At 41.4% G+C, this 27420-nt stretch overlaps 1 protein-coding gene across 1 annotated transcript in view; it reads left to right on the plus strand.

The window, feature by feature from the left end:
• The window catches only part of rad21l1 (RAD21 cohesin complex component like 1), a 36110-nt gene that overhangs the window by 2648 nt on the left and 6042 nt on the right, over positions 1 to 27420 (plus strand). Inside the window, exons 6-12 of the mRNA XM_034229577.1 lie at positions 3949 to 4050; positions 9009 to 9107; positions 9682 to 9780; positions 18498 to 18727; positions 24497 to 24578; positions 24664 to 24797; positions 24880 to 24984. Of these exons, the coding sequence (XP_034085468.1) occupies positions 3949 to 4050; positions 9009 to 9107; positions 9682 to 9780; positions 18498 to 18727; positions 24497 to 24578; positions 24664 to 24797; positions 24880 to 24984 (851 nt within the window). The remainder of the gene's footprint in view (positions 1 to 3948; positions 4051 to 9008; positions 9108 to 9681; positions 9781 to 18497; positions 18728 to 24496; positions 24579 to 24663; positions 24798 to 24879; positions 24985 to 27420) is intronic.

The following is a 27420-nucleotide window of genomic DNA, read 5'->3' on the forward strand; positions in this document are numbered from 1 at the left end:
TCTTATTCTTCTCTGCCAGAGAGCTCTACTATTGACCAAAGACTATTAAAAACACATAAATGAGCCATTTGTCTCTTAACCCTTAGATGCATAAGTGGGTCTTTTTGGACCCGGTGAGCTGGTTTTCTTGAAGTATCTTTGTAATTACATTTTTTTATCATTTCATATTCCAGCTATTCCTCAAAAAACATGTTTTGCCATTCACATTTTAAATGTACATTTTAAGAAATTGTAGTTTTTGTATTACTTCCATAAGTGGGTCAAAATGACCCGCATGCATTTCCTATGGGATCCAATGGGAACCTTTGATTCTTATCACCTGTTGCTGTCAGGAATACATTCACTGTGGACTAGGGCTGTGCGATTATGGCAAAAATCATAATCACGATTATTTGGGTCAATAATTGATATCACGATTATTCATTGACCATTTATTGAACTTTAAAACAAATAATATTTGACCAATAAACAAGATCAACAAATATGTTGGAGCACACTTCCAAAACCATACTAAACATATATTAATCTGATAAATACAAATAAATTAGACCAAAATAAATGAAATCAAATATGATGCAGTGCACTGTCACAACCTACTGAACACTCCTTAACATATAGCCAACATGTTGGTTCAACATATTCAACATATTCCACTCAGTTAAACGTTGAAGGCTGGCCAACCGTCATGGTCCAGAAGTAACAGGAAATAAATGTTGAACTACAATTTAAGACCAAATAAAAATGTTTAGGCCACCATGGCAAATGCTGGTAGGGCTGCTCATGTCATCTCTTAAAGATGTTTTGCAAGAAACACCAGCCTGTTGACATGGTCTGGTTTCAGAGATGAGCGCAGGCAGGTGACAATATTGCCACCTGTACTGAAGACCCTCAGCCACGCCCCGACACATGGGGGACGCGGCCAATCACAAAGCTTTGATGCATTCAAGTGCATTATTCTGGCACAGGAAGATTATGTTACAGGACATTAACGATAAAACAGAATATTGTTGTTCTATTTTTAGACACATCTCGCGATCGACTGTCCGTTGTGGTGGCAAAGTAGTCAGCTGAAGCCACATCTCTCTCAACTTCCCCACGGCATAATACCGAATGAAATAATACCGAGACAGCATCGCGTAACGCTTGTCCAACGTGTTGACAAGTTGCTTAAAGCCCTGGTTGCTAACAGTGCTAACTGGGCACATATCTTTAGCGATGTGAAATGTAATGGCACCTGTAATATCTCTGTGTCTCTGCGAGCTCGTCGCGTAGGCCGTTGCTCTGTACAATGCGTCCTGAATCGATGATGTTGTGAATGAAGTCGAGCGGCATCTGCTTTTTGTTGTATTATTGCCCGGTCGTTAGGGCTGCACGGTATTGAAAAAAACTGACATCGCGGTTTTTCCCCCCCTGCGGTATATATCGCGGTTTTTTTAACCTGTTAAACCCCAAAGTCCCGGCGGGTACTTTACTTTTTTTTTTCACGACAGTGTCTCAGGGGATTGTAATATTTAAGAACCTATTAATGTGTTATACCAGATTAACGGAAATAATCTCAGCTAACTGACGATACAAACCATTTTATACCAAAACAAAACACAAGTCTCATAAGAAGCATCTAAATGACCCCTGAGCGAAAAATGCTAACGGACATTGGCACAGAACTCAAGATAAAAGTACCCTTATTATTACTTATCGTAGCTGCACATACAAGATATCCGATTAAAGCTGAGGTTCCACAGATTATTTAGGTATATAGTATCATCACTGAGTGATCTGAACTCGGACAGGGGAAGCAAACACAGACATCACAACACGTACCTTTACGTAGCTTCTAGGGGAGATGTCTCACCGTAGCTGTCAATCTGATCAAAAGACGTGTTCAATGGCATTAAAACGAGAAAGAAAAAACGCGGCTGAATCGGTTAATCCATAGGTTTTTAACGTCTCTGTATAAAAAAAACGATTTAATTTATAATCCATAATTCCATTTTTATGTAAATATCGCAGAGCAAAAGTTAGCTGCTAATGGTAGCCACCAGAGTGGCTGCTGCTTCCGGTCTTGGCAATGCGGAAGTCTCTCACACACACATTACCAAATAAGGACTGTGTGATTTCCCCTCGATTCCATTGGCTCTGACGGTCAGAAAGAGATGTCACATGTCAAAATCCAGCAAGGTGGAAAGGTCAAATATCAGGGGAAGTTCTACACACACCAACACATGAACAAATAAGGAGTGAGAGTGACGCGTAGCCAAAACCGGAAGCTGCATACACTCTGGTGGCTACCATTAGCAGCTAACTTTTGTGATCCGATTTTTACATAAAAATGGAATTATGGATTATAAACAATTGCTTCAAAGCCACAGATATATTATCAACCTATGGATCAACCGATTCAGCCGCGTTTTTTCTTTCTCGTTTTAATGCCATTGAACACGTCTTTTGATCAGATTGACAGCTACGGTGAGACGATCTCCCGTAAAAGCTCCGTGTTGTGATGTCTGTGTTTGCTTCCCCTGTTGCGAGATCGGATCGCTTAGATACTATACTGAAATAATCTGTGGAGTCTCAGCTTTAATCGGATATATTGTATGTGCCGTTTCGATAAGTAATAAGGGTATCTTTATTTTGAATTCTGTGCTAAAGTGCGTTAGCATTTTTAAAAAAAAGAATAAAACCGCACGTCCCTGCGGTGTGAATACCGCGCATGCGCATACCGCGGTTATCGCCATGACACGGTATATCGTTCAGCCCTACCGGTCGTATTGCACTTTGTGGTTGTATTTCAGATGATTAAAGAGATTGGTTGTGTTAGCGTGTGGTGCCAACACAACCTGGTAACAAATCCTGCACTGTAGGCCTACTTTCTTTTGCTCCACGTCGGACTCCTGAAAGCCAAAGTACTTCCAAATAGTGGAAATAGTTGTACCCTTCTTTTTAACGAGTTGCTGCTCTTGTTCTGACATCTGCGCTTGCGCTGAACACTCACAACACATATCACTCCTACGTGGCCGAGTGGGCTTTTAGGGAGGGGTGAAGCGCACCCAGCAAAATAATCGTATTTTGTCAATTATGCTGTTTTCATAATCGTCGCAAGCCATAATCGTAATCGCGATTAAAATACGATTAATTGCACAGCCCTAGTGTGGACCACACAGACGACATCACAAGTGACACCTCTCAGGAAGATTATTTTACACGGCAAGATCTGATACCTGTCAGTATAATAATAATAATACATTATTTGTATGGGGCTTTTCAAGGACTCAAAATCGCTTTACAAATTAAGGGAAGGTTAGGGTGGGGGGTAGGACTATCAAACTTGATCAACCGGCATGGTTTGATGGGGGGGGGCTATGATGAGTAGACAAGAGGAGAAGAGATGAGTTTTGAAAAGGGACTGGAATACTGTGAGGGTCTCAGAAGAGCGGAGATCTTTGCATCAATATGTTCAAAATGTTAAAAAAAAATTATAAATAATGAAAAATTCAATATAAAACATTTCTAGTGTGAACCAAAATATAATACTAAATATTATACAGGCATAAAAATACATATTATTCTAATACGGGTCCTTTTTGACCCACTTATGGAAGAGTGTAGGGTCCAGTCACTCGGGTATCCAAGGGTTAACGGGGATGACTTAAGAAACTGACAGCAACTTGCCATCACACCAAATCCAAAGCTGAAAAGAGTCCCCGGTGAATAAGTTACACACCATGACTGAGAGACATTTAGTAAACACCACAGCCCCCAGCTTTTTAAGAAAACAGTTTAGAAATGAAATGATGTATTCAAAGATTTACATCTGCTGCATTGAATGTGCTTGAGGTAGGGAAGTTTGAACATATGAGTGACTGGGAGTAGGTTTTTTGGGGGGGATTTGTTGACAATATCAAAAATAAACAACCTTGAAATGTTCCTTTTCCTGCCTCTGATGTGTAGGGAACGAGTCCCAGGGCATCAGCGCTGGGCTGCTGGACTTCCAGGGCTTCTCTCAACAGGGAGACGCTTTTGGGGACGAGGACAGAGGAGGAGACTTCCTGGGTAATGATTGTGAAGCGGTCAGGATGTATCTTTGCCATATGCAAATGCTATAAAGAACATCATGCACACAAAAAAAGCAGAATTCCTTTACTGTTGATAATGGCCTTTTGACCATTTTTATTTTAGCAAGGTGTCCGCGGGGTCTTAAAAAGCATTAAAAGTTGAAAATGAAGGCTACTAAAAAGTATTAAACGGCATTTCCCAAGGTATTACATTTTGTAGCTTGTTTTCAATAAGTATATAAATGGTCCAAAGAGGTTGTATTCTACAGTCTGCCTGAATGTAATCATGGCGTAGGTGTGTAGTGTGATTCTGTGTAGTTTATTGATGGCATCCCGTTGGGTTTGACGTCATCTGAACAGGACATCGCACGCTCACTGCTTGATAGCGCGCGAAGGTCCGTTTACGCCGGTTGTTGAACAACATCGTTATGGGGAAATGCAAGTCTGCGTCCAAATGGTTGGAAGAGAAGGAGGAAGGACAATCAATACTGTATATAGTCAATGTGAGGGAAACTTCTGAAGCAATAGGAGTCAGGACTCAGAGAGACACGAGGAGAGCTGGAGCTTTGATGAGAGAATTCACAAGACATGTCACAGGCCACGAGTTGACACAGGTTGAGATGCCACAATCAATCCTGAAGAGCCCTCCTGTAGCTCCAGGTTTGAACTAGTTCAGAGTGTAATAACCAACATTCTTCAATAGATAGACTAAACATCTGAGGACACTGAATCACAGTTGTTGTCTCTTATGGCTCGGGGTCATCTCCACCCCGAGAAGGATGTGTTCCAGGTGTCCCACAACAATAACTATCTCTGACCGAGAGTTGCCCGGTCACAAACTGGTGACATCAACAACTTGCTAGGGCAGCCCCTCCTTCAGGGAGATAGCGGCTGAGGTTGGTCAGCTGCATCAGAGGGCGAAGGAGGACATGCAGGGCGAATTATTCCCCAACAGTAAATGTGAGGTAAAGTGTGTCGCCAATGTAACCGGTTAAAACTCAAAGTGGCGATGAGGTCTTAAAATGTATGGGAAGGGTCTTAAAAAAGGTCTTAAAAGGTTTGAAATGTGACTTCAGGATTCCTGCATATACCCTGTTTAACTCATTCAGCAAATACCCTGTCAGAAAAGACTGCACTTTTTACAGAATTAGATAAATAAATATATAAGATTCACTAATTATAGAAGACTGAACAACAGCAGATTAGATGAAAAGGTCAAAGTGAAAAATTAAGTTACCTTCCAAGAAAAAAATCTGACTTTACGAGAAATAAACTCAATTTCTTCTGAGATTTTCAAGTCTAAGATGTATGAGTAAAAACTAGGGCTGTCAAACGATTACATTTTAATCAGATTAATCACAGCTTAAAACTTAATTAATCAGATTAATCACCATTCGAACTATGTCCAAAATATGCCATTTATTTATGTATATTGTTGTGGGAATGGAAAGATAAATGAAAGAAGGCGGATATATCCATTTAACATACAGTATCTATGTTTATTATAACATTTTTCTGCGTGTCAAAATGAAAGACAACCCACACACACCTATCAATCATCAAACCGTGGGGTCTTAATTCATTACGTGTTGATTTCTATCAACGGGGGAGTACTTCAGGAAAGCCGACGGGGGGCGGCTAGTGGAGTACTTCGTGACCACAGAGTGTGAACGTTGTGATCAGCTGTTTTAGCGCAGTTCTCCAGTGAAGGGGGGGGAGTCTCCCTCCGTAGCCGGTTGGCGTAGTTTTGGCACAATTCCGTTGTACAGACCGACGTTAACAGCAGCCCTGTCTGTGCACACGGAGACCGACTCTGTCGTCCGGTGATCTAACCGCCTTCTGGAAAAGCTTCACAAGTACGTCGGTACGCAAATGCGCTTTGTGACACAAGTGACGGTACGCATTTCAGATTACGCACATAACCTGCGTACCAGTTATGTGCACCCCTGTACTACAGCAAAAGTATTCTCCGTCGGGACTTCCTGCAACAACACCACGCCCCGTTATCTTGATTCTGATTGGCCAGAAGACATTATCAAAGATGTTCTATTGAGAAGACGATCACTACGTGACAAAAGTTTTCAAAACCGTTTCTGGTCTTCGGTATTTCCAGACAAGTGGCTACTGAAATCAATCTTACTAGCTGCTGTCTGTGCAATCCTCGGCGCGAGTTGGCGGACTTTATTTTGCTTCCTTTAACATAATTTTTCATGGTGGGGCTAAGCCATTTCTTGGTATGGGTGTAGCCTACCCCAGCCATACCCTGGCGCTGCCACTGGTGGGATGTATGGGGCGGGCCATTCTGCACATGCGTTAAATGCCTTAAATATTTTAACGCAATTAATTCAAAAAAATGATTACCGCCGTTAACGCGATAATTTTGACAGCATTAGTAAAAACGTGTTGATAAGATAAGATGCATTTCCCAATTGATCCCAAGTTGGGAAATGTTTGCGTTAGGATAAAAGACAAGGCAACCAAAGAGTGGAAATGAACAATTTAAAAATGTAAAAACATCCCAATATGGATATAAAACAGCATTAAAAAAGAAGTAGAAAATGTACATGTTGAAATACCAAATCTAAAGCAGGATATTATTTACATTAAGTGCAACAAACGACACTCTGTTTATGCTTCAATGACGTCGATTCAATTAACAAATTAAGTGAAGTGATTCCTTGACAAAGAAAACTCAATGTTCTTGTTAATTTGCGACTTAAATCTTTCTCGTAGTTTTACTACTTTGAATGATGTTGATCTGAGGTTTTCTTCAAAGTAGTCGCCCTTCCCCCGAGCTCCGTTTTTATTTCTTTTTTACCTTCAATGGCTCTGATACACTCTCATAGTTGACACATGTAAAACCTTAAAATAAAGGACTTGAGAAAACCCAACTCACCAGATCGCTTTTCCAAATTCAGGGACTCATTACTCCAAGGTCAGCCTTTGAAGACCAATTATGTCCTAGCACGCTTAAAAGGATTTTCCCACGGTCTGTTCTTGTCAGGAGCCTGAGTGTGTCATGGATGAGGAGGCGTTGAAGGCAAATGAAATGAAATATATTTGCAGTTAATCTGGTCGAATGTAACGGTCAGCTATTATGTCATGAAATGTGCTCTTCACTCATTTGAAGGCATCCTTACCCCAGTGGTTTTTTTACACTTTGTCAGCATTTTAGGAGCAATGAACTGATGTATTTGAAGTCACGATGGTAATTTCACAGTTGCGCCATTAGGATTAGTGTCTGTGAAGCAGCCTTTCACGTCTTTTGAAGCCTCTCACGTGTGACACAAAGAATAAATAGCGTATTGTTAGGATAATATCCCTGGTCCCCGGCTTGAGCTTCAACCTCAGGATCCATGTATCTGTGATCCTCTCCAGAATGGAAGTAGTCATCACATACAGAGCATCAGCTAGTTCCTGAACTAATTTTAATTTAATTTTTAATTTTCTTAATCTCTTTCATTTTTTGTAAAGCACTTTGAATTGCCTTGTGTTGAAAAGTGCTATATAAATAAACTTGCCTTGCCTTGCCTTGCCTTGCCTTGCCTTGCCTTGCCTTGCCTTGCCTTGCCTTGCCTTGCCTTGCCTTGCCTTGCCTTGCCTTGCCTTGCCTTGCCTTGAACAGTGTCCTTCACATGCTGATATCCAAGAGAGGGAGTTACTCAGTCACAAGATGGAGGAATACTGGTTATTGTACTGTAGGTAATCATACATCCTGTCATGAACAAAATACAGATTTCTTTCTCAAAATTCTGACTTTTTCTCAAAATCTAAAAATCCTGTTTTTTACTCAAAATTCTGACTTTTTCTGAATACTTAAAAATGTTAATAATCACTCGTCACCGGCTTGATCTTCAGTCTCAGGATCCATGTATGTGTGATCCTCTCCAGAATGGAAGTAGTCGTTACATACAGAGCATCAACTAGTTCCTGAACACAGGGTTCATTTTAGACGAGTGTTCTTAGTTACAGGGTTCCCGCGGGGTCTTAAAAAGTCTTACATTTGATCAAAAAAATAAGAAAGGTCTTAAATATGATTTAGAAGGTCTTAAAAATGATGGGATTTGAAAGGTGTTGCGATCGCGTCTAAATGTGTTTTGGGGGAAATGTCCGGGCTGCAAAGTGTCTTTCAGTTCCCCCAACAATCTGTATTGAAGTAAATCAACATGGAACCAGTAATCACTAACTTTGTTTCCCCCGGCCCCTTATCGGAGAACACCCAGCTAGTAACCTAGCAACCAAGCAAGCTTCAGCTAGCGGCAGTCAGAAACTCAGGTATCTTTCGAATCTACTAACAAATAAATATGGGGAAGTCAGTTCAACCGTATTCGGTTGGAAAACATCGAATTTAGTGCTTGGTTGAAACCAGTGGAGGGAACGTGATGGAAGCCCGCTGCACCTTTTGCAAACAACACAACACACCATTTGTGTCTAACACGCTAACACAGGTCTGTGTACTGTTATATTCAGTCATTGTTCTTATGTTGAACGTGAATACATTACTTTGTAAGTAATTATGGGACGTATTTCTTCTTTCATAGCAATTTTCCTTCATACTTTCTAGCCGTCAAATACGTCTTCAATTCTATTCAAAGTGGTCTTAAAAAGGTCTTAAGAAGTCTTACATTTGAGCTGGTGAAACCTGCAGGAACCCTCTTCTAGGTAATCACACATCCTGTCATGTTCACAGCTATAGTTGGGATACCTTTGTCATCATGTTACTCTCATGTTGGAAGAGGACATTCAGTATGTTCCCAACAGCATCTGAAACACAGTTCTCATTATCTCGTACAAATAAAAATACTCTGCACCTAGTCACGAAGCTTTGGAGCAAGCTGCTGCTGCAGATTACGTTATAATCCTAAACCTAAATCTGACTTTATGTTAACTGTGATTTTTCCTTTGCTGTCCAATTGAAGATCTATCATCCTTTCTCTTTTTTTTATGATTCTGAAGACTTCCTGACAAACTGTGAAAACCCCGAGTCTCCTAACCTCATCCCAGAAGATCCTCAGAATGAGAATACACACATCTCAACACTCGAGGATCAACGAGGTGATGCATCGTCACGATAAATGTGTTGGTCTTCTGATAACGTTCATGTTAACGTCATAAGCCTTGACGTCCTAAGAAGTTTGGCAAAATCTATCAAATGAAGGTCTTGAAAGTCAACATGGCTTATTCAAAGGGCTTGAATGTATATGTTGTGACGTGCTTCATTAACGCTAGGTCTCGTTTTTAATATTTAATTGTTGTTACAGCAAGTAAGCTTGAGCCTTTGTTCAAATAACATCTTATTTTATTTATTTTCATTATTTATTCTACTATTTCAACAATTAGACTTTAGTTTATACATCCAAAAAACTATTTGATCCATAATTTTGAAGGAATTGGACCTGAAAGGTAATGTTTAGGAAGGTGTGGGAACACGTACTGAATAGTTCAATCATTATTTGTGCTATGTATTGTGTCGTGCTTTTTAATGTGTGTAATGCTTCGATATTATAAATATATATTATATTATTAACTACTGCATTTATCAGCGGGGTTTTGTTAAATGATATAGCTGCTGCATCAGTGGTGTTTGAGTTGTTTTCAAACTAAAAAACAAACCCTGTGTGTTTTCTAGACGCTGATTGGACAGAGGTGGTGACCCCGACTCAAGACGAGACCAAGCTGCTGGCCAACGAGGAGGAGGGCTTCGCACTGGACCCTGTGGCAGTCACTCGTAGGAACAATCACACACCTCTCAAACTGTGTTCCTGCACCTCACATATTTTATGCACACACACCTGAAACCACCTGCTATTAAGCCCCTTTACCCACAACGACAAAAAACCCACAAACACAGTAATATCTGTCTTTTGTTTTCATTTTGAGAGGTTTAATTCAGCGTTTATTAGGGATGCTCCGATCGATCGGTCACCGATCGATATCGGCCGATACTCACTCTCTACCGATCGATCGGTGCTCTCTAAACATGCCGATCGCGAGAGCCGATCGCATGACGTAAAATACATGACACTTTCTCTGTGTGCGGCAAAACAAGCTCGCCAAAATGGCTTCACCGGTCTGGTATTATTTTAAGGTGTCCGAAAAGACAGTAAAATAGCGGAATGCAACGTGTGTGAAGCAGAAATCCTGCAGCTCCGCCCGCCGGACCGGTAAGCGCAGCGAAACACACACACAGGGAGAACCAGACCGCAGTTCATTTCCTCATATTCCAAACGAGAAATTACGGTAGCAAATCACCCGGTTCTTTACGACCAGAACTATTAATGGGATACAAACCGGAGGAACCAGGCATGGAGGGAGGTGGCAGAGACAGTGGGTGAAACTGGTAGGTTTTCGCCTGTTTTGGGGAGTTTATATATATATATATATTGCTCGCATAAAATCCCCGGGGTTTTTTGCTTTGTATGTCGGGGGCGGGAGATTCATGTGATTGGTTGTTGGTCGCGTTGCTCGCAAAAAATCCCCAAGCTTTCAGACACGCCCAGCTCCAAGATTTTCAAGGTTTTTGAAAAGCTGCTGTGTGGACGTACCGTAAGAGTTAGACCTAACACACTTAGCTATTTTATCTACCTCTGGAACAAGCTAAACTAGTTATTATAAATATATGTATTCTTCATTGTTGGGTCACTCATTACTGGATCAGTGAGCTGCATGAGATACTGAGAGGCTGTCAGGAGAGGGAGAGAGGGGGGAGAGAGAGGGGGAGAGAGGAAAAGAGAGCGCTTCCGCTCATTTCTCCCGTGTTATTATCCAAAGTGAATGTAAACTTGAATAATGTACATCATTTGAATGTAATAATTAAGTAGATTGTTGTTTGTGGAAGCTCCGGAGAATGAGCCCCATTAACTGAGTTTTAAACATCACTTTAAATGGAAGATTTAAAGTGATGTTTAAATCTTCCATTTAGGCCCCGCCCACTCGATCGGATCGGCGATCGGTATCGGCCGATACTGATTCCGGCGATCGGCCCCGAAATTGGCGATCGGAGCATCCCTAGCGTTTATAGAGCGGTGCAGGGAGGACGTATTTACCCCGAAGTAAGCTGCTGGTTCCCTCGACAAAAAGCAACGGGATCTCTCCAGAGCATTTTGGAAAATAGCTGGAAATAAGGTCTGTGGAAACAAACCTGTTTGATAAATGCACGTTTTGTTCAGCCGGATAATCTCCTCATGTCTACCCTACTTTTATAAATTTGAAATCATAAATCTAATGGCCAAAAGCAAAATGCTAACGTTATGCTCTAAAGCAGGGGTTTTCAAAGTGAGCCTCCCCTCAGAGAACATAAGAACAGCCGCGCCCTCCCAATTATTATTGCTATTATTATTATTATTATTATTAGGGGTGTTGAAAATAATCGTTTCTGCGATGCGGACGTGGACGATTCGGTCTCGATGCAGTGACGGAAGATAATCGGTTATAGCGTAGTAACGTTGCTTCCTGATTTTCCGGCCGCGGCTTTACTATAATGTTTTTTTTTTCTGTCACTTTAATATCAGTCGGTGACGCAGAGATCAAGTAAGTAAAATATATACTCATCTCCTGGCAATCAGCTGGTCGTGGGAAGGGTGTCTTATAGCTGTTTTTAGCGAGTTTTACTGCGGTTAAAAAGACCCTCATCTATACGTGCTCACATTGGTGGGAATCATAATGCTTTAGGCCGAGAGAAACAAACCAGAAACTTCCAACTGTCGACCCACTAACAGTCAGAGGTGGAAGTAGGAGTACAAATACCTTGTTACTGTACTTAAGTACATGTTTCTGGTATCAGTACTTTACTCAGGGTGTCCGCGGGGTCTTAAAAAGTATTAAAAGTTGATAAATCAATTTAGCGAAAATTAAGGCTATTAAAAAGTATTAAACGGCATGTTCCAAGGTATTAAGAAGGTCCACAGCAACGACAACATGAAACACCCTTTAATTTACTGAAACAACATGTCGGGAAACCCCCTCAAGGTGCCATAAAATGCTGCTTCTTATTTTAAGTTTCGTTGCCTTGCTCCGCTCTGTGTGGGGGGGGTTATCTGCTGGTGGACTACCTGAGAGATATACAGCAGGAGAACACGCCGTCCACCGCGGAGAATAATCAGAAGGGCAACCATGACAACCATGCTCCGGGGTCTTCTTCGCTGCTTTTGGTGTATTTTGTGGCGGCAGCAGCGCCACTTACAGGCCTGGCATATGTACTACAGCGTTTCCAGCGGTCTAGTGTGAACGGACACGTTAATGAATCGAATGCGTGTGAACGGAAGACTTTTTTGCGTTTGCGTATGCGTTTTACTGTCAGCGTCCTCGTGGGGCCGGGGTCTAAGCCAAACTATATCCGGTCACAGAGATCTGCTATTTTAAAGTAAGGTCAACACATATCGACCCTAAATATAGTCTATATTAAGAACGAGAAAAGTCTTAACATATATATCGTTTTTTGTAAACATATGACAAATGTGTGAGGGTGATGACGTCAGAGCATCGTCCTATGTGCCGGGCTTAGCCCCGGACAGCCCCAGCCCAATGTAACCCCTGGGTATTTGTGAGGGAGCTCCTATATGGCATTACCCCGCTGAAGCTCACCAAAGTTTAATATATTTCATAGTTCAAAGTTTTGTCAATTGTTTTGTTTATTGGTCAAATACTGGTTTCTAATGGTTTCTGAGGAGTTCTACTGGAATGAAAGAGCACAGAGTACAGAAGCAACAACGCAGCATCCTGCATTAAACCTGACCTTCACAGAGAGGTTGAAGTTCATGGAGAGGAGGCTTCAGTAGTCTGTCTGCACTCTGTTTAGTTGTGCTATCTTACAATCAATATAGTAAATGTGAGTGTCGCCAATGTAACCAGTTAGAACTCGAAGTTGCGATGAGGTCTTAAAATGTATGGAAAGGGTCTTAAAAAAGGTCTTAAAAGGTATTAAATTTGTCTTCAGGATTCCTGCATATACCCTGTTACTCCACTACTTATTTTTCTGACGACTTTTTACTTTGACTTCTTACATTTTGAACCCAAATACCTGTACTTTCTACTTCTTACATGTTGAACACAAATACCTGTACTTTCTACTTCTTACATGTTGAACTCAAATACCTGTACTTTCTACTTCTTACATGTTGAACACAAATACCTGTACTTTCTACTTCTTACATATTGAACACAAATACCTGTACTTTCTACTTCTTACATGTTGAACTCAAATACCTGTACTTTCTACTTCTCACATGTTGAACCCAAATTCCTGTACTTTCTACTTCTCACATGTTGAACCCAAATTCCTGTACTTTCTACTTCTTACATGTTGAACTCAAATACCTGTACTTTCTACTTCTCACATGTTGAACCCAAATACCTGTACTTTCTACTTCTCACATGTTGAACCCAAATACCTGTACTTTCTACTTCTCACATGTTGAACCCAAATACCTGTACTTTCTACTTCTTACATGTTGAACTCAAATACCTGTACTTTCTACTTCTTACATGTTGAACACAAATACCTGTACTTTCTACTTCTTACATATTGAACACAAATACCTGTACTTTCTACTTCTTACATGTTGAACTCAAATACCTGTACTTTCTACTTCTCACATGTTGAACCCAAATTCCTGTACTTTCTACTTCTTACATGTTGAACTCAAATACCTGTACTTTCTACTTCTCACATGTTGAACCCAAATACCTGTACTTTCTACTTCTCACATGTTGAACCCAAATACCTGTACTTTCTACTTCTCACATGTTGAACCCAAATACCTGTACTTTCTACTTCTTACATGTTGAACTCAAATACCTGTACTTTCTACTTCTTACATGTTGAACACAAATACCTGTACTTTCTACTTCTTACATATTGAACACAAATACCTGTACTTTCTACTTCTTACATGTTGAACTCAAATACCTGTACTTTCTACTTCTCACATGTTGAACCCAAATTCCTGTACTTTCTACTTCTTACATGTTGAACTCAAATACCTGTACTTTCTACTTCTCACATGTTGAACCCAAATACCTGTACTTTCTACTTCTCACATGTTGAACCCAAATTCCTGTACTTTCTACTTCTTACATGTTGAACACAAATTCTTGTACTTTCTACTTCTCACATGTTGAACACAAATTCTTGTACTTTCTACTTCTTACATGTTGAACACAAATACCTGTACTTTCTACTTCTTACATGTTGAACTCAAATACCTGTACTTTCTACTTCGTACATGTTGAACACAAATACCTGTACTTTCTACTTCTTACATGTTGAACCCAAATACCTGTACTTTCTACTTCTTACATGTTGAACTCAAATACCTGTACTTTCTACTTCTTACATGCTGAACACAAATACCTGTACTTTCTACTTCGTACATGTTGAACTCAAATACCTGTACTTTCTACTTCTTACATGTTGAACACAAATTCTTGTACTTTCTACTTCTCACATGTTGAACACAAATTCTTGTACTTTCTACTTCTTACATGTTGAACACAAATACCTGTACTTTCTACTTCTTACATGTTGAACTCAAATACCTGTACTTTCTACTTCTTACATGTTGAACACAAATACCTGTACTTTCTACTTCGTACATGTTGAACACAAATACCTGTACTTTCTACTTCTTACATGTTGAACCCAAATACCTGTACTTTCTACTTCTTACATGTTGAACACAAATACCTGTACTTTCTACTTCTTACATGTTGAACTCAAATACCTGTACTTTCTACTTCTTACATGTTGAACTCAAATACCTGTACTTTCTACTTCTTACATGTTGAACACAAATACCTGTACTTTCTACTTCTCACATGTTGAACACAAATACCTGTACTTTCTACTTCGTACATGTTGAACCCAAATACCTGTACTTTCTACTTCGTACATGTTGAACCCAAATACCTGTACTTTCTACTTCGTACATGTTGAACACAAATACCTGTACTTTCTACTTCTTACATGTTGAACCCAAATACCTGTACTTTCTACTTCGTACATGTTGAACACAAATACCTGTACTTTCTACTTCTTACATGTTGAACCCAAATACCTGTACTTTCTACTTCGTACATGTTGAACTCAAATACCTGTACTTTCTACTTCTTACATGTTGAACCCAAATACCTGTACTTTCTACTTCGTACATGTTGAACACAAATACCTGTACTTTCTACTTCTTACATGTTGAACCCAAATACCTGTACTTTCTACTTCGTACATGTTGAACACAAATACCTGAACTTTCTACTTCTTACATGTTGAACACAAATACCTGTACTTTCTACTTCTCACATGTTGAACACAAATACCTGTACTTCCTACTTCTCTCATTTTCCAAACAGCTGGTTCCTTTAGTTTGAATGTGTGTTTGGTGGCGTGATCATTATTCTTAAAGGCCCTGACACACCAAGCAGTCACCAGAGGACTCGCCGACGTCGGCTGTTGCGTCGCGGTGTTCTCCTGCGTCTTGGCCATGTGTCGCACGGGAACGCACCGCAAAGACTTCAGTGCGTGAGTGGCAATAACTTTCCTTACCAGCAGGCGGCGGTAGTGTGTATTCGTCATTAAAAATAGGCAACAACCGGAAGACAGAGAAGAAGAACAGACTGCGTGATATAAACAAATAGCGTGTGCAAACTGCAGCCTGGTTATGATCCACTGCTGTCTGCCCGTCTTTGGTGCTCCACAACTACCCGAAGGGGCAAGTCTCCTGTACCGGGTGTACTGGGTTCGCAGAGAATCCCACTTCTTCCTCAGCTCTTTCTCTGAAGCACACAAATAAACGATGTAACCATTGTGGCTAGTTAGCATGTCCAATTCATATCTACATGCAGTGCCAAACTGCACAGCTAGCAACAGCTAGCAACAGCTAGCAACAAGATAACAACAAAACACAAGGTTGAAATAACAAATTACATTTCACATTAACGTCACTGTCAAACTGGCAAACAATAAAAACCCAACAGTATCTGCTAAAGAGCTCAATTGATGAAAAAGATAATCTTACCAGAGAAACCAAGTTGCGTTTCAATCTCTCGTCAGAGTCCGGTTTTCACTACTCGGTTCGAGTACCTTTTCTCTGTGATGTCGTACAGAGCTGGCCTCTCCTGGATCAATGTGATGAGCAGGTCTTCGTTTGCGTCATTCCAGATTGCCATGATGAGATGAAAATGAATATCAGTCTGTGTGTGCCTTCTTAAATCGTTTGTTTACGTCCCTCACTTCCGTTTCGCTTCTCATGCACTGATTCGCTAGCTGAACAGCCAATCAGAGTGATTGTTTGGTCCGACTGCCAGACCCGATGACCTGTCCCGATGCATGGCCGATTCAACATGTTGAATCGGCCATGCATCGGGACAGGCAGTCCAAATAAGGCGTGTCACGGTCGACGGTGCGGGACACACCAAATTGAGTTTGGGCGACAGGACACGCTTCGTCTCCCGACTTACGAAAACAGCCGAAATCGGCCTGGTGTGTCAGGGCCTTTAGAGTCATTGCGTGCCTATTGATTTGAACACGATCCGTGTATCCATCATTTCCTGGTCTTCTCTAAAGAAGAGGGACCAATGGAAACGTTGTCATGTTGCCGTTGTTCAGCATGGAAACATTCATTAGCTAACAATGACATTATTGTTCTATTAATATAAAGGGAGGTCAGGTACTCTTTAAAACAGCTGCTAGTTATGGGTACTTTTTACTGAAGTACATTTCAAAGCCTCTTTACTTTTACTTGAGTAAAGGATGTGTCACACTGTCCCGAAATTGACACCAGATGGACACACGATAAAGGAAATGTTCAAATTCGGCTCTGACCGTAACAACATCGGGCCATTCGTGAGGCCATCTTAAGCCATCGTATGACCGCCGGTGGAGTTTCTCAGGCCCCGGCAGCAACTTTGTGAGCGGTGGCAAAATCTTTGGTATGCCAAAAAATGTGTGTGTCCATTTTGCCCTTCGAAAGGCCATCGTGAGGGCATCTTGTCAAAATCGTGTCCTCTTCATCTCTACTTCGTGTGATCATCGGTGCCATCGGGCATTTTTCGCCTCACGAAGACAATACGAAGGAAACAAAAAGCTGCCCGGTTGTCTTAGGAAGGCAACACGACTACGTGAAGCCCGCGCAATGCCGTCGTGTAGCCATGGTATTATAGTATGATGACATCAAGATGGTGTCGGCGAAGACAGCCGAATTTGAGTAGCTCAAGCGTTTCCCATGTGTCATGGTAACGTGGACATATAAAAGGCCAGCCTCAGAGCATCTTCCTCAGTCAGTCCTGAGCAACTCTACAGAGCAGAGGCGTGTGTAACTCCCAAAGCTTCAATCACAATTCAGTTCCTGCTGAATGGCATACTTTGATGATGAGACAACCAGGAAAAAGAAGGCAGCAGCATTGCTTCTTTTGATGCACCTCAGAGAACACGATGAGCAACTCTTACAGGCCCAGCACCTCCTCAGGTAAAAATTGTCTTATTTCACTGTCATTTCTTGCTATTTGTGACCTGCTCTGTCGAAATCAGTAGCAGTGATGATACCTGTATTAAGCAGGTGAAACGGGAGCATGAGGACACGGTGTGCTATGTTTCCTTGCAGATCGCTTCTCTGGTTGTTTAATTGCACAACAATATCATGTAAACATATTATGTAAATACCATCAGGAGATCACGTGACACCTTCGTGACCTAGTTGGAACGCATCGTACTCTCTACGATGTTGTGTGGCCTTCGTGTGTCCTGCGGGTATAAACTACTATAACAATTCACATCTTCGTGTTGCCTTTGTGTGGCCTTCTGTAGGCATCGTACTTGCTTCTGTTGCTTGGCTGTTGACCAAGTTCAGGGCCATCTTCGTGCGAAATTCACAATTCCATATTCGTGTCCATCTGGGGTCAATTTCGGGACAGTGTGACGCCAGCCTAAAGGATCTGTGTACTTTAGCCATCTCTGCAAACGGTCTTTTTGATACTCGACCCTCGACTGCAGGGATCACCAACTACATTTGTCCAAGGGCCAACATTTATCCAATAGACACTTTCGCGGGCCAGCAATTTTTTTATAGCCCAGAATTTTTTAAGTTGTTGACCGGGGGGGGGGGGGGGAAGCAGACTCTTCACGCTAACGAAGGATCACTTCGAGGCTACGGTCCCGCAGCTTCTGCCTCTTTGTTGGACTCTGTCGCTGCGGGGCAACTGCTGCGGAGAACATAAAGCATACTCTTCACAGCGAAGGAACACTTCTTCTTCTTCAGGGCAGGGAAGGCAGTACGCAGTCTACTGTCCGGCAGCTGCTGCCTCTCTGTTGGACTCCGGTACTGCACATTACTCACGAGACGTTTTAGTGGGGGGCGAACGCACTAACGCCACAGTCACCCCCGTTGTGCGGGCCGGATGAGAATGTCTGGCGGGCCACCAGTTGAGGGTCACTGCTCTACTGTCTGTTTTCAGCTAACTCTGAGAAGAGGAGGGGGAAGAGGAAACGCAGGCTGGTGGTGGATCAGAGCAAAGAGCTGAGCAACGAGACGATCAGAGAGCAGATCTCAAACTGCTCAGATCTGATCGCTTCTCTGGACATGGCCCCCCCGACCGTGCAGCTCATGGAGTGGAAGGAGAACGGCAGGGCGGACAAACTGTTTGCTCAGCTGTGTTCAACTGTAGCAGCGCCACAGATAAAGAAGGTAAAGATGAACAAACACCTGCGATGTTGGTCTTTTGTCTCACCAATATCTCAAAGTCAATTTTATTGTCAATCTTTCAGCTTGTGTGTACAGACAGAGAGATTGAAATACCGTTTCCCACAATCCCTAATACAAAATACAAATATAAAAATGTGTATATCCTATATATACACAATCCATAGACACATTTATACATATGCACACATCAAGACATAAATAAAAGCACAACAATCAATATATACAAAATAATAACAGTATCTTTGTGCCTTATTAATTGTTTTCTTAACCAGTTAAGCCCTGAGCCTGTTTTTCAGGTTTCAGGCTCGAAAATGCCACTAACACAACAAATGATATATCTTCACTTTTAAAAGGGGTAAATTAATAATTATTTTTCTCAAAGCAAGGTTACATCTGTGAGTTGGATGTAGAAGTGTCAGAATCAATATAGATGTTTTTATTTTAAAGTAAATTCAGATGGAACATAGTAAAAACATGTAAATTCTAATGTCCACCTAAAAAAAAACCTATACTTATCGTGAAAACCACCCTTGCATGATGGGTTAGTAGACTAAAAGCTTTAGGAATCCAAACTATAACATATAATAAGTACCCTGTATCAAGATTGATGCAAAACAAGTGAAATTTGACCTTTTTAGAGAGGTTTAGAAAAATAAAGTCTAAGCGGACTCACCTCTGGGTAATTTGGGAACCATCGGTTCCATTTGAACTTTTTCACTGTAAAAATCATTTTATTACTTTGAATTATCACTATAGGTATTCATTCCATCCAAATACAACTGTTGTGAAAAAAATAAATAAAATAAAATAAAACATAGGCCTACTCTTACAGTGAATTAGCCCCGAGCGAAAAATGCTAAACTATTAGTGCACCGAAAATCACTCCTCGCTCCCTTATTACTTATCCTAGCTGCACATCCAACACATTGTTTATGATTGCAAGGAGACACAGAATCTAACGGTGCCCACCTGAACAGCCAAACACTGAAAGATACAAACTCGCGACGTTATCAACAAAAACGTACATCAAAACAAATGGCGCTAGCGCTAATGCGCTAGGCTAACAATGACTTACCTTCCTCGTTGTCTGGTCTAAACTGGTCTTCAATGGTATTAAAACGATAAAAACGATGATGTAGTTAATCCATAGATTAATATCCAATGGGGCTGTGTCCCCTTTGAAATGTTCTGATAATCTATAAGCAATACAACTGCAATTCCGTTATCTGCTGTCCGCTCTGTGCTCCGTGCGCTCTGGGTCCTGCTGCAATACCTGCTTCTTTACGCTGTAAACAATAAATGAAGTGGGCTGCGTAATGTTGGCACGCTGGCTGGCATTCTTTATAATTTGCGCAGGACCATATCTCTGGAACCCATTGGTCGATTCGTGTGATTTACACCTTTTTCTTAACCATCAGAACCAATAGAATCGATGGGCAGTTCCCAAATCTACGTAAACATTACCATAGCGGACGTAATAGAGAAGCAAACGAAGCATATCTGAAAGTGCAAGCCTGGACGGCAATACTTTATACCGAGTATATTGCCATAAATATGATGATTGATTATCAGTAAAAAATTCTACGTGACACAAAGACATTGGATTAACCTTGAGATGCGTTTTTATTCCGTTGAACACAACTTTTGATCACAAATCAAAAAAGGTAAGACGTAATTATTGTAATATGTTTGGAACCGGATGTTGTTTACTTTCTCTTTTCTGGCTGATAGCTCCAGGAATTCGAGGTCGGACAGTGATGACATTACATGTGTGGAATCTGTGGAGTCTCAGCTTTAAATCGTATATCTTGTTTGTGCAGTTAAGATAGTAATAAGGGCATTTCTACCGTGTGTTGTGTGTAAAAAAAGCGTTAGCATTAGTTAGCATTTTTTTCGCTCAATGCTAATTCAAAGGCTTGGTATTACTTTTGTGTTTTTTTTAGCTAACAATTGTTCTTATTGTCAGTTAGCGGAGTTTCTTACCTTTTAAAAGGGTATGAAACATTAATAGTTTCATAAATGTTAAGAAGCCCTGAGACATGTGAGAGAAAAAAAACTGTGGGAGGGGTCCACTGGGGGGACCTTCGGGCTTAACTGGTTAAACTAAAAAGTCTGCATCAGATTCAGGAAGTTTTCTCAAACCAAATTGTTCATGCTTGTTTTCTTAAAATGATGACTCTCATTGTCCACTTAAATAAAAACTTTAAAGTGCAAGCCAGTTGACGCTAACACCGCTGACACAGTCCCCATGAAACGCACTAAACAAAGAAAAGATGAGAGAATCAAGAATGGGCCCCATGTACCTGCCTCTCTCCCTTTCCTGTCTTACTTCAGCTGTTTATAATGTAGCTAAATATGTAATATCTCTAAAATAAATTCCCAATTGAAAGTGGAAAGCAGACTCCAAACAAAAAGGTCCTTTTGTCAGGGTTGAGTGAAGCAGGCAGGACCCAAATGCAGATTCAACAGAAAATTCCTTTATTTCAAGGCTACAAGATACAGAGCTGAACTCTCCCCCCGTGAACACAGTCAACAACAACAAACAAGGATCTAACAATGACAGACAGAAAAACCAGAACTTAAATGCACACAAGACTAATCACACAAACACGACACAGGTGAGGAGGGAGGAGAAAACACAGGGGCACAAGGTGAACACAATCGGGTAATCAGGCAGGAGGGAACACAGAGACAGAAAGCAACAGGCAAGACGGGGGTGAACACTTTTCAAAAATAAAACAGGAAACCAAAGACAGATCTAGACAAGACAAAACACAACACAGACAGATCGTGACATTACCCCCCCCCCCCTAAAAAAAACAACAACAAAAAAACAGGGTGGGTGGAACAGCAACAGAGCTGGAAAGTCCGCGGCGGGGAAACTCAGGGAGCCGAAGACAGGGGTGAAGGCCTCGTCGGGGTAAATTAGGGGGCCGGACTCCAGGGTGAAGGCATCGACTGGGAAAGTCAGGGGGCCGGGCTTGAGGGCGAAGGCTGCGGCTGGGGAACTCAGGGGGACGGGCTTGAGGGCGAAGGCTGCGGCTGGGGAACTCAGGGGGCCAGGCTTGAGGGCGAAGGCTGGGGAACTCAGGGGGCCGAGCACAAGGACGGGCAAGAAGGCGGCGACGGGACAGCTCCGGAGGACGGGCAGGACGGAGGCGGGACAGCTCCGGAGGACGGGCGGGACAGGTGTCGGCGGGACCCCCAACAGGACAGGACACAGAGTTGGCAGGACCATCAGTGGAACCCCCAACGAAACAGGACAAGGAGTTGGCAGGACCCCCGGCAAAACAGGTGACGGTGGGACCCCCAATGGAACAGCACACAGAGTTGGCAGGACCCCCAGCGTAACCCCCAACGGACCAGGACATGGGGTTGGCAGGACCCCCGGTAGAACAGTTGTCGGCGGAACCCCCAACGAGACAGGACATGGGGTTGCTGGACCCCCGGCAGGATAGTAGTCGGCGGGACCCCCAAAGGGACAAGACAAGGGGTTGGCAGGACCCCCTGCAGAACAGTAGTCGGCGGGACCCCCAACGAGACAGGACATGGTGTTGGGACTTGAGAAGAGACTTGAGAGGGGACTTGAGAAAGGACTTGAGGAGGGACTTGAGAAGGGAATTGTGTAGGAACTAGAGAAGGGACTTGAATAGGGACTGGAGAAGGGACTTGAGAAGGGACTAGAGGAGGGACTTGAAAAGGGACTAGAGGAGGGACTTCAGAAGGGAATTGAGTAGGGACTGGAGAAGGGACTGGAGAAGGGAATTGTGTAGGAACTAGAGAAGGGACTTGAGTAGGGACTGGAGAAGGGACTAGAGGAGGGATTTGAGAAGGGACTAGAGGAGGGACTATGGCTGCTGGGGCCGGAACTAGGGCCTGAACCATGGCTTCTGGGGCTGGGACCATGGCTACTGGGGCTGGGACCATTGCTGCTGGGGCTGGTACTGGAGCCGGAACCATGGCTGCTGGGGCCGGTACTGGAGCCGGAACCATGGCTGCAGTGGCCTGTACTGGAATCCTGGCCTTGCGTTTCCTTCCATGCTGGCTTGAAGCCTTGCGGAGGCTCAGAGGTCCTCCAAAGGCCAGACGAGACCCAGCGAAAGGGTCCACGAAAGGAGCCTTGTTGGGAACTGTGTCAAGCAGGGGGCTAGCATGCCTGGGGCTAGTAGGCCGGGAAACAGGTTTGACCTCAAAGCTACCAAAAAAGCTACCTCCACCCACTAGGGTAGTAACTCCCTTAACCAGGGCCTTGAGGTTACTTCTTGTAAAATAAAACAGGAAACCAAAGACAGATCTAGACAAGACAAAACACAACACAGACAGATCGTGACACCTTTTGCGGGAAGCTAACGGTAAAAAGGTAATGTTTAGTGACTCCTGCAGCGTAGTGGATATATCATTGAACACAAAAAAAAAAACCGTATTCTAGAAAAAGTGGGTTTTACGAAAACATTTCTTAAGGTTGGTTAACCTGTTAAGCCCCATCAGGCTTTTTTTCACAAAACTGTGTCTCAGGGCTTCTTAAAATGTAACAACCTATGAATGTGTCATACCCACTTAACGGGAAGAAACTCAGCTAACTGACGATATGAACCATTTTTAGCTAAACAAAACACAAGTCTAACGCCGAGCCTCTGAATTAGCCCTTAGCACAGAACTCACGGTAGAAATACTTTTTTACTTATCGGATCTGCACAAACAAGATATCAGATTAAAGCTGAGATTCCACAGATTCTAGCGGTATTAGTATCATCACTGAGCGATCAAAACTGCAGGGGAAGCAAACCCAGACATCACACAACGTAGCTTTAGGTAGCAAAAATGGCAAATATGTTTTACCTTAGCTGTTATTCTGATCAAAAGTTGTGTTCAATGGCATTACAACGATAAAAACGCTGCTGAAGGTTAATCCACAGGTTAATCCAATGTGTCTGTGTCACTTTGAAATGATTACTGATAATCCATCATTCCATTTTTATGTCAATAACGGAGATTTTATATATAGCTGCTATGATAGCTACCAGAGTGTATGACAGCTTCCGGTTTTGGGCATTCTGGCTACGCATCACTCATTCACCAATGGGAAATGTTTAGACGGATTTTAGGAACTTCCCCTTCGATTCTATTGGCTCTAACGGTTAGAAAGAGATGTCAATCATCAAAATCGAACGAGGGGGGCCAGAGATATGGAAAATGCACCCAAATGACCCCAGAAGTGTTTTTTTTGTTCTAAATCTCTCTAAAAAGGTCAAAGGTCACTTGTTTTGCATCAATCTTGATACAGGGTACTTATTATATGTTATAGTTTGGATTCCTACAGCTTTTATTCTACCATCCCATCATTCAAGGGTGGTTTTCACTATAAGTAAGAATGGTTTCTTTTTGACCCGACCACGGATAAGCGGGAGAAGATGGATGGATGGATGGATGGATGGTTTCTTTTTGGACGGACACAATAATTTAAATTGTTTTACTGTGTTCAATCTGAATTGACTTTAAAATAAAAACATCTATATTGATTCTGACACTTCTACATCCAACTCACAGATGTAACCTTGCTTTGAGAAAAAAGATTATTAATGTACCCCTTTTTAGAAGTGAAGTTATGGTCATTTGTTCTGGGAATGTCATTTTCGAGCCTGAGACCTGAAAAACAGGCTCAGGGCTTAAAGAGGCCCAATAAAACAAGAAATAGTAAACATTTCCTTTGAAGTGAAATGACTGCCATCTGATCTAGTTTTACTTTTGCAGTTCTTTGCCAAGACTATTTTCCAGATGAAACCCTCGGGTGTGCATCAGGAGGACGAGGTGATGCGCGAGGATGGAGGAGATGGTTGGAACTTCAAATCTAATTTGTTTTTTCTTTATCATTGGTGTTGTCCATATGTATGTAATCTGCTTTATGTGATGACATATAGCTCAGAGGGACATCAACACGGACGTCACCGTCGTAGATTCATCGATAGATCAGGAAACAACGCACAACACGGATGTGAGCGACCTCGGTCACATGACTGATAATCAAGGGGAGAATAACTTTGAGCTCCGAGAAGTAAGTCAGGATTTAGATTCATTCATGGTGCCATTTTACCGTTTCCATGTGTGGTTTACCGTGTGTTCCTCGTGTCTGTCAGGATGGGAACATGTCTGAGTTCACTCATTGTGAACTTCCCTCAGAAGACTCCATGTTTGTCCATCCGTCCTGCCTGCAGACTCAGTCCTCCTCCCTCAACACTCAGGTGCCTGAACACACACAACAACAAACATATTAGATTAGATTCAACTTTATTGGCATTGCACAGAGGACAATGAAATGCATCCAACCAGCGAGTGCAAAGAGAGTGCACGAGGCTTCAATAAAGTCACAGATCAGATCAATGTGTGTAAATATGAATAAGTGTTTTTTGATAAGGTGCGGATTTAGAGCATATAAGGTGCAGGGGTTCAGGCATATAGACGTTAAATACAGATGTAATAAACAGTAAATAAGAAAGTCACATCAGTCCAGTTCTGAGGTCTTTACACCGGCTTCCTGTCTGTCAAATCATTGATTCCTAAATACTGCTGCTGGTTTATAAAGCTTTGAATGATTTAGGCCCAAAATACATTTCTGACTTCCTGCTAAATGATGAACCATCCAGATCTCTCAGGTCTTCAGGTCAGCTTCCTGAGTCAGAACTAAAGCTGGAGAAGTTCAGTTATTATGCTCCAAACATCTGGAACAAGCTCCCAGAAACCTGCCGGTCCGCTGCAACTCTGACTACTTTCAAATCCAGGCTGGAGACTTTTCTTTTTGCCGCTGCTTTTAATTGAACTATTCACATCTTAAACTGCACTGTAACTTTTATTGATGCGGGAAAGTCTTAAAACTGGTTTAAATATTCTGGGAATTCAAAAGAAAAATGGTTTTAAAGGCCAAAGACTAATATTCTTGTATTTGTTATGTTTCTTTTATTATCTATGCTTTTTAATTTTAATTTAAAAATGTGTTTCAACTGCACTATATCTGAATGAGCTTAATGTCTTTCATGTTGGTAAAGCACTTTGAATCGCCTTGTGTTGAAAGGGGCTATATAAATAAACTTGCCTTGCCTAAATACAGACATTGTAAACGAGTCACGAGGAGTATATATTACTGGCTTTACCTTTTGAAAGTGAGCTAACAATGGATTGTACTTGAGTAAAAGTAGAAGTACTCAGATCTTGGACTTGAGTAAAAGTAGAAGTACTCAGATCTTGTACTTGAGTAAAAGTAGAAGTACACAGATCTTGTTCTTGAGTAAAAGTAAAAGTACTCAGATCTTGTACTTGAGTAAAAGTAGAAGTACTCAGATCTTGTTCTTGAGTAAAAGTAAAAGTACTCAGATCTTGTACTTGAGTAAAAGTAGAAGTACTCAGATCTTGTTCTTGAGTAAAGTAGAAGTACTCAGACCTTGTTCTTGAGTAAAAGTAGAAGTACTCAGATCTTGTTCTTGAGTAAAAGTAGAAGTACTCAGATCTTGTTCTTGAGTAAAAGTAGAAGTACTCAGACCTTGTTCTTGAGTAAAAGTAGAAGTACTCAGGTCTTGTACTTGAGTAAAAGTAGAAGTACTCAGATCTTGTACTTGAGTAAAAGTAGAAGTACTCAGATCTTGTACTTGAGTAAAAGTAGAAGTACTCAGATCTTGTACTTGAGTAAAAGTAGAAGTACACAGATCTTGTTCTTGAGTAAAAGTAAAAGTACTCAGATCTTGTACTTGAGTAAAAGTAGAAGTACTCAGATCTTGTTCTTGAGTAAAAGTAAAAGTACTCAGATCTTGTACTTGAGTAAAAGTAGAAGTACTCAGATCTTGTTCTTGAGTAAAAGTAGAAGTACTCAGACCTTGTTCTTGAGTAAAAGTAGAAGTACTCAGATCTTGTTCTTGAGTAAAAGTAGAAGTACTCAGATCTTGTTCTTGAGTAAAAGTAGAAGTACTCAGACCTTGTTCTTGAGTAGAAGTACTCAGATCTTGTTCTTGAGTAAAAGTAGAAGTACTCAGATCTTGTACTTGAGTAAAAGTAGAAGTACACAGATCTTGTTCTTGAGTAAAAGTAGAAGTACTCAGATCTTGTACTTGAGTAAAAGTAGAAGTACACAGATCTTGTTCTTGAGTAAAAGTACTCAAATCTTGTTCTTGAGTAAAAGTAGAAGTACTCAGACCTTGTTCTTGAGTAAAAGTAGAAGTACTCAGATCTTGTACTTGAGTAAAAGTAGAAGTACACAGATCTTGTTCTTGAGTAAAAGTAAAAGTACTCAGATCTTGTACTTGAGTAAAAGTAGAAGTACACAGATCTTGTTCTTGAGTAAAAGTAAAAGTACTCAGATCTTGTACTTGAGTAAAAGTAGAAGTACACAGATCTTGTTCTTGAGTAAAAGTAAAAGTACTCAGATCTTGTACTTGAGTAAAAGTAGAAGTACTCAGATCTTGTTCTTGAGTAAAAGTAGAAGTACTCAGATCTTGTACTTGAGTAAAAGTAGAAGTACACAGATCTGGTTCTTGAGTAAAAGTACTCAGATCTTGTACTTGAGTAAAAGTAGAAGTACTCAGATCTTGTTCTTGAGTAAAAGTAGAAGTACTCAGATCTTGTTCTTGAGTAAAAGTAGAAGTACTCAGATCTTGTACTTGAGTAAAAGTAGAAGTACACAGATCTTGTTC

This window comes from Gymnodraco acuticeps, unplaced genomic scaffold (assembly GCF_902827175.1).
Source record: "Gymnodraco acuticeps unplaced genomic scaffold, fGymAcu1.1, whole genome shotgun sequence".
Classification (NCBI taxonomy): Eukaryota; Metazoa; Chordata; class Actinopteri; order Perciformes; family Bathydraconidae; genus Gymnodraco; species Gymnodraco acuticeps.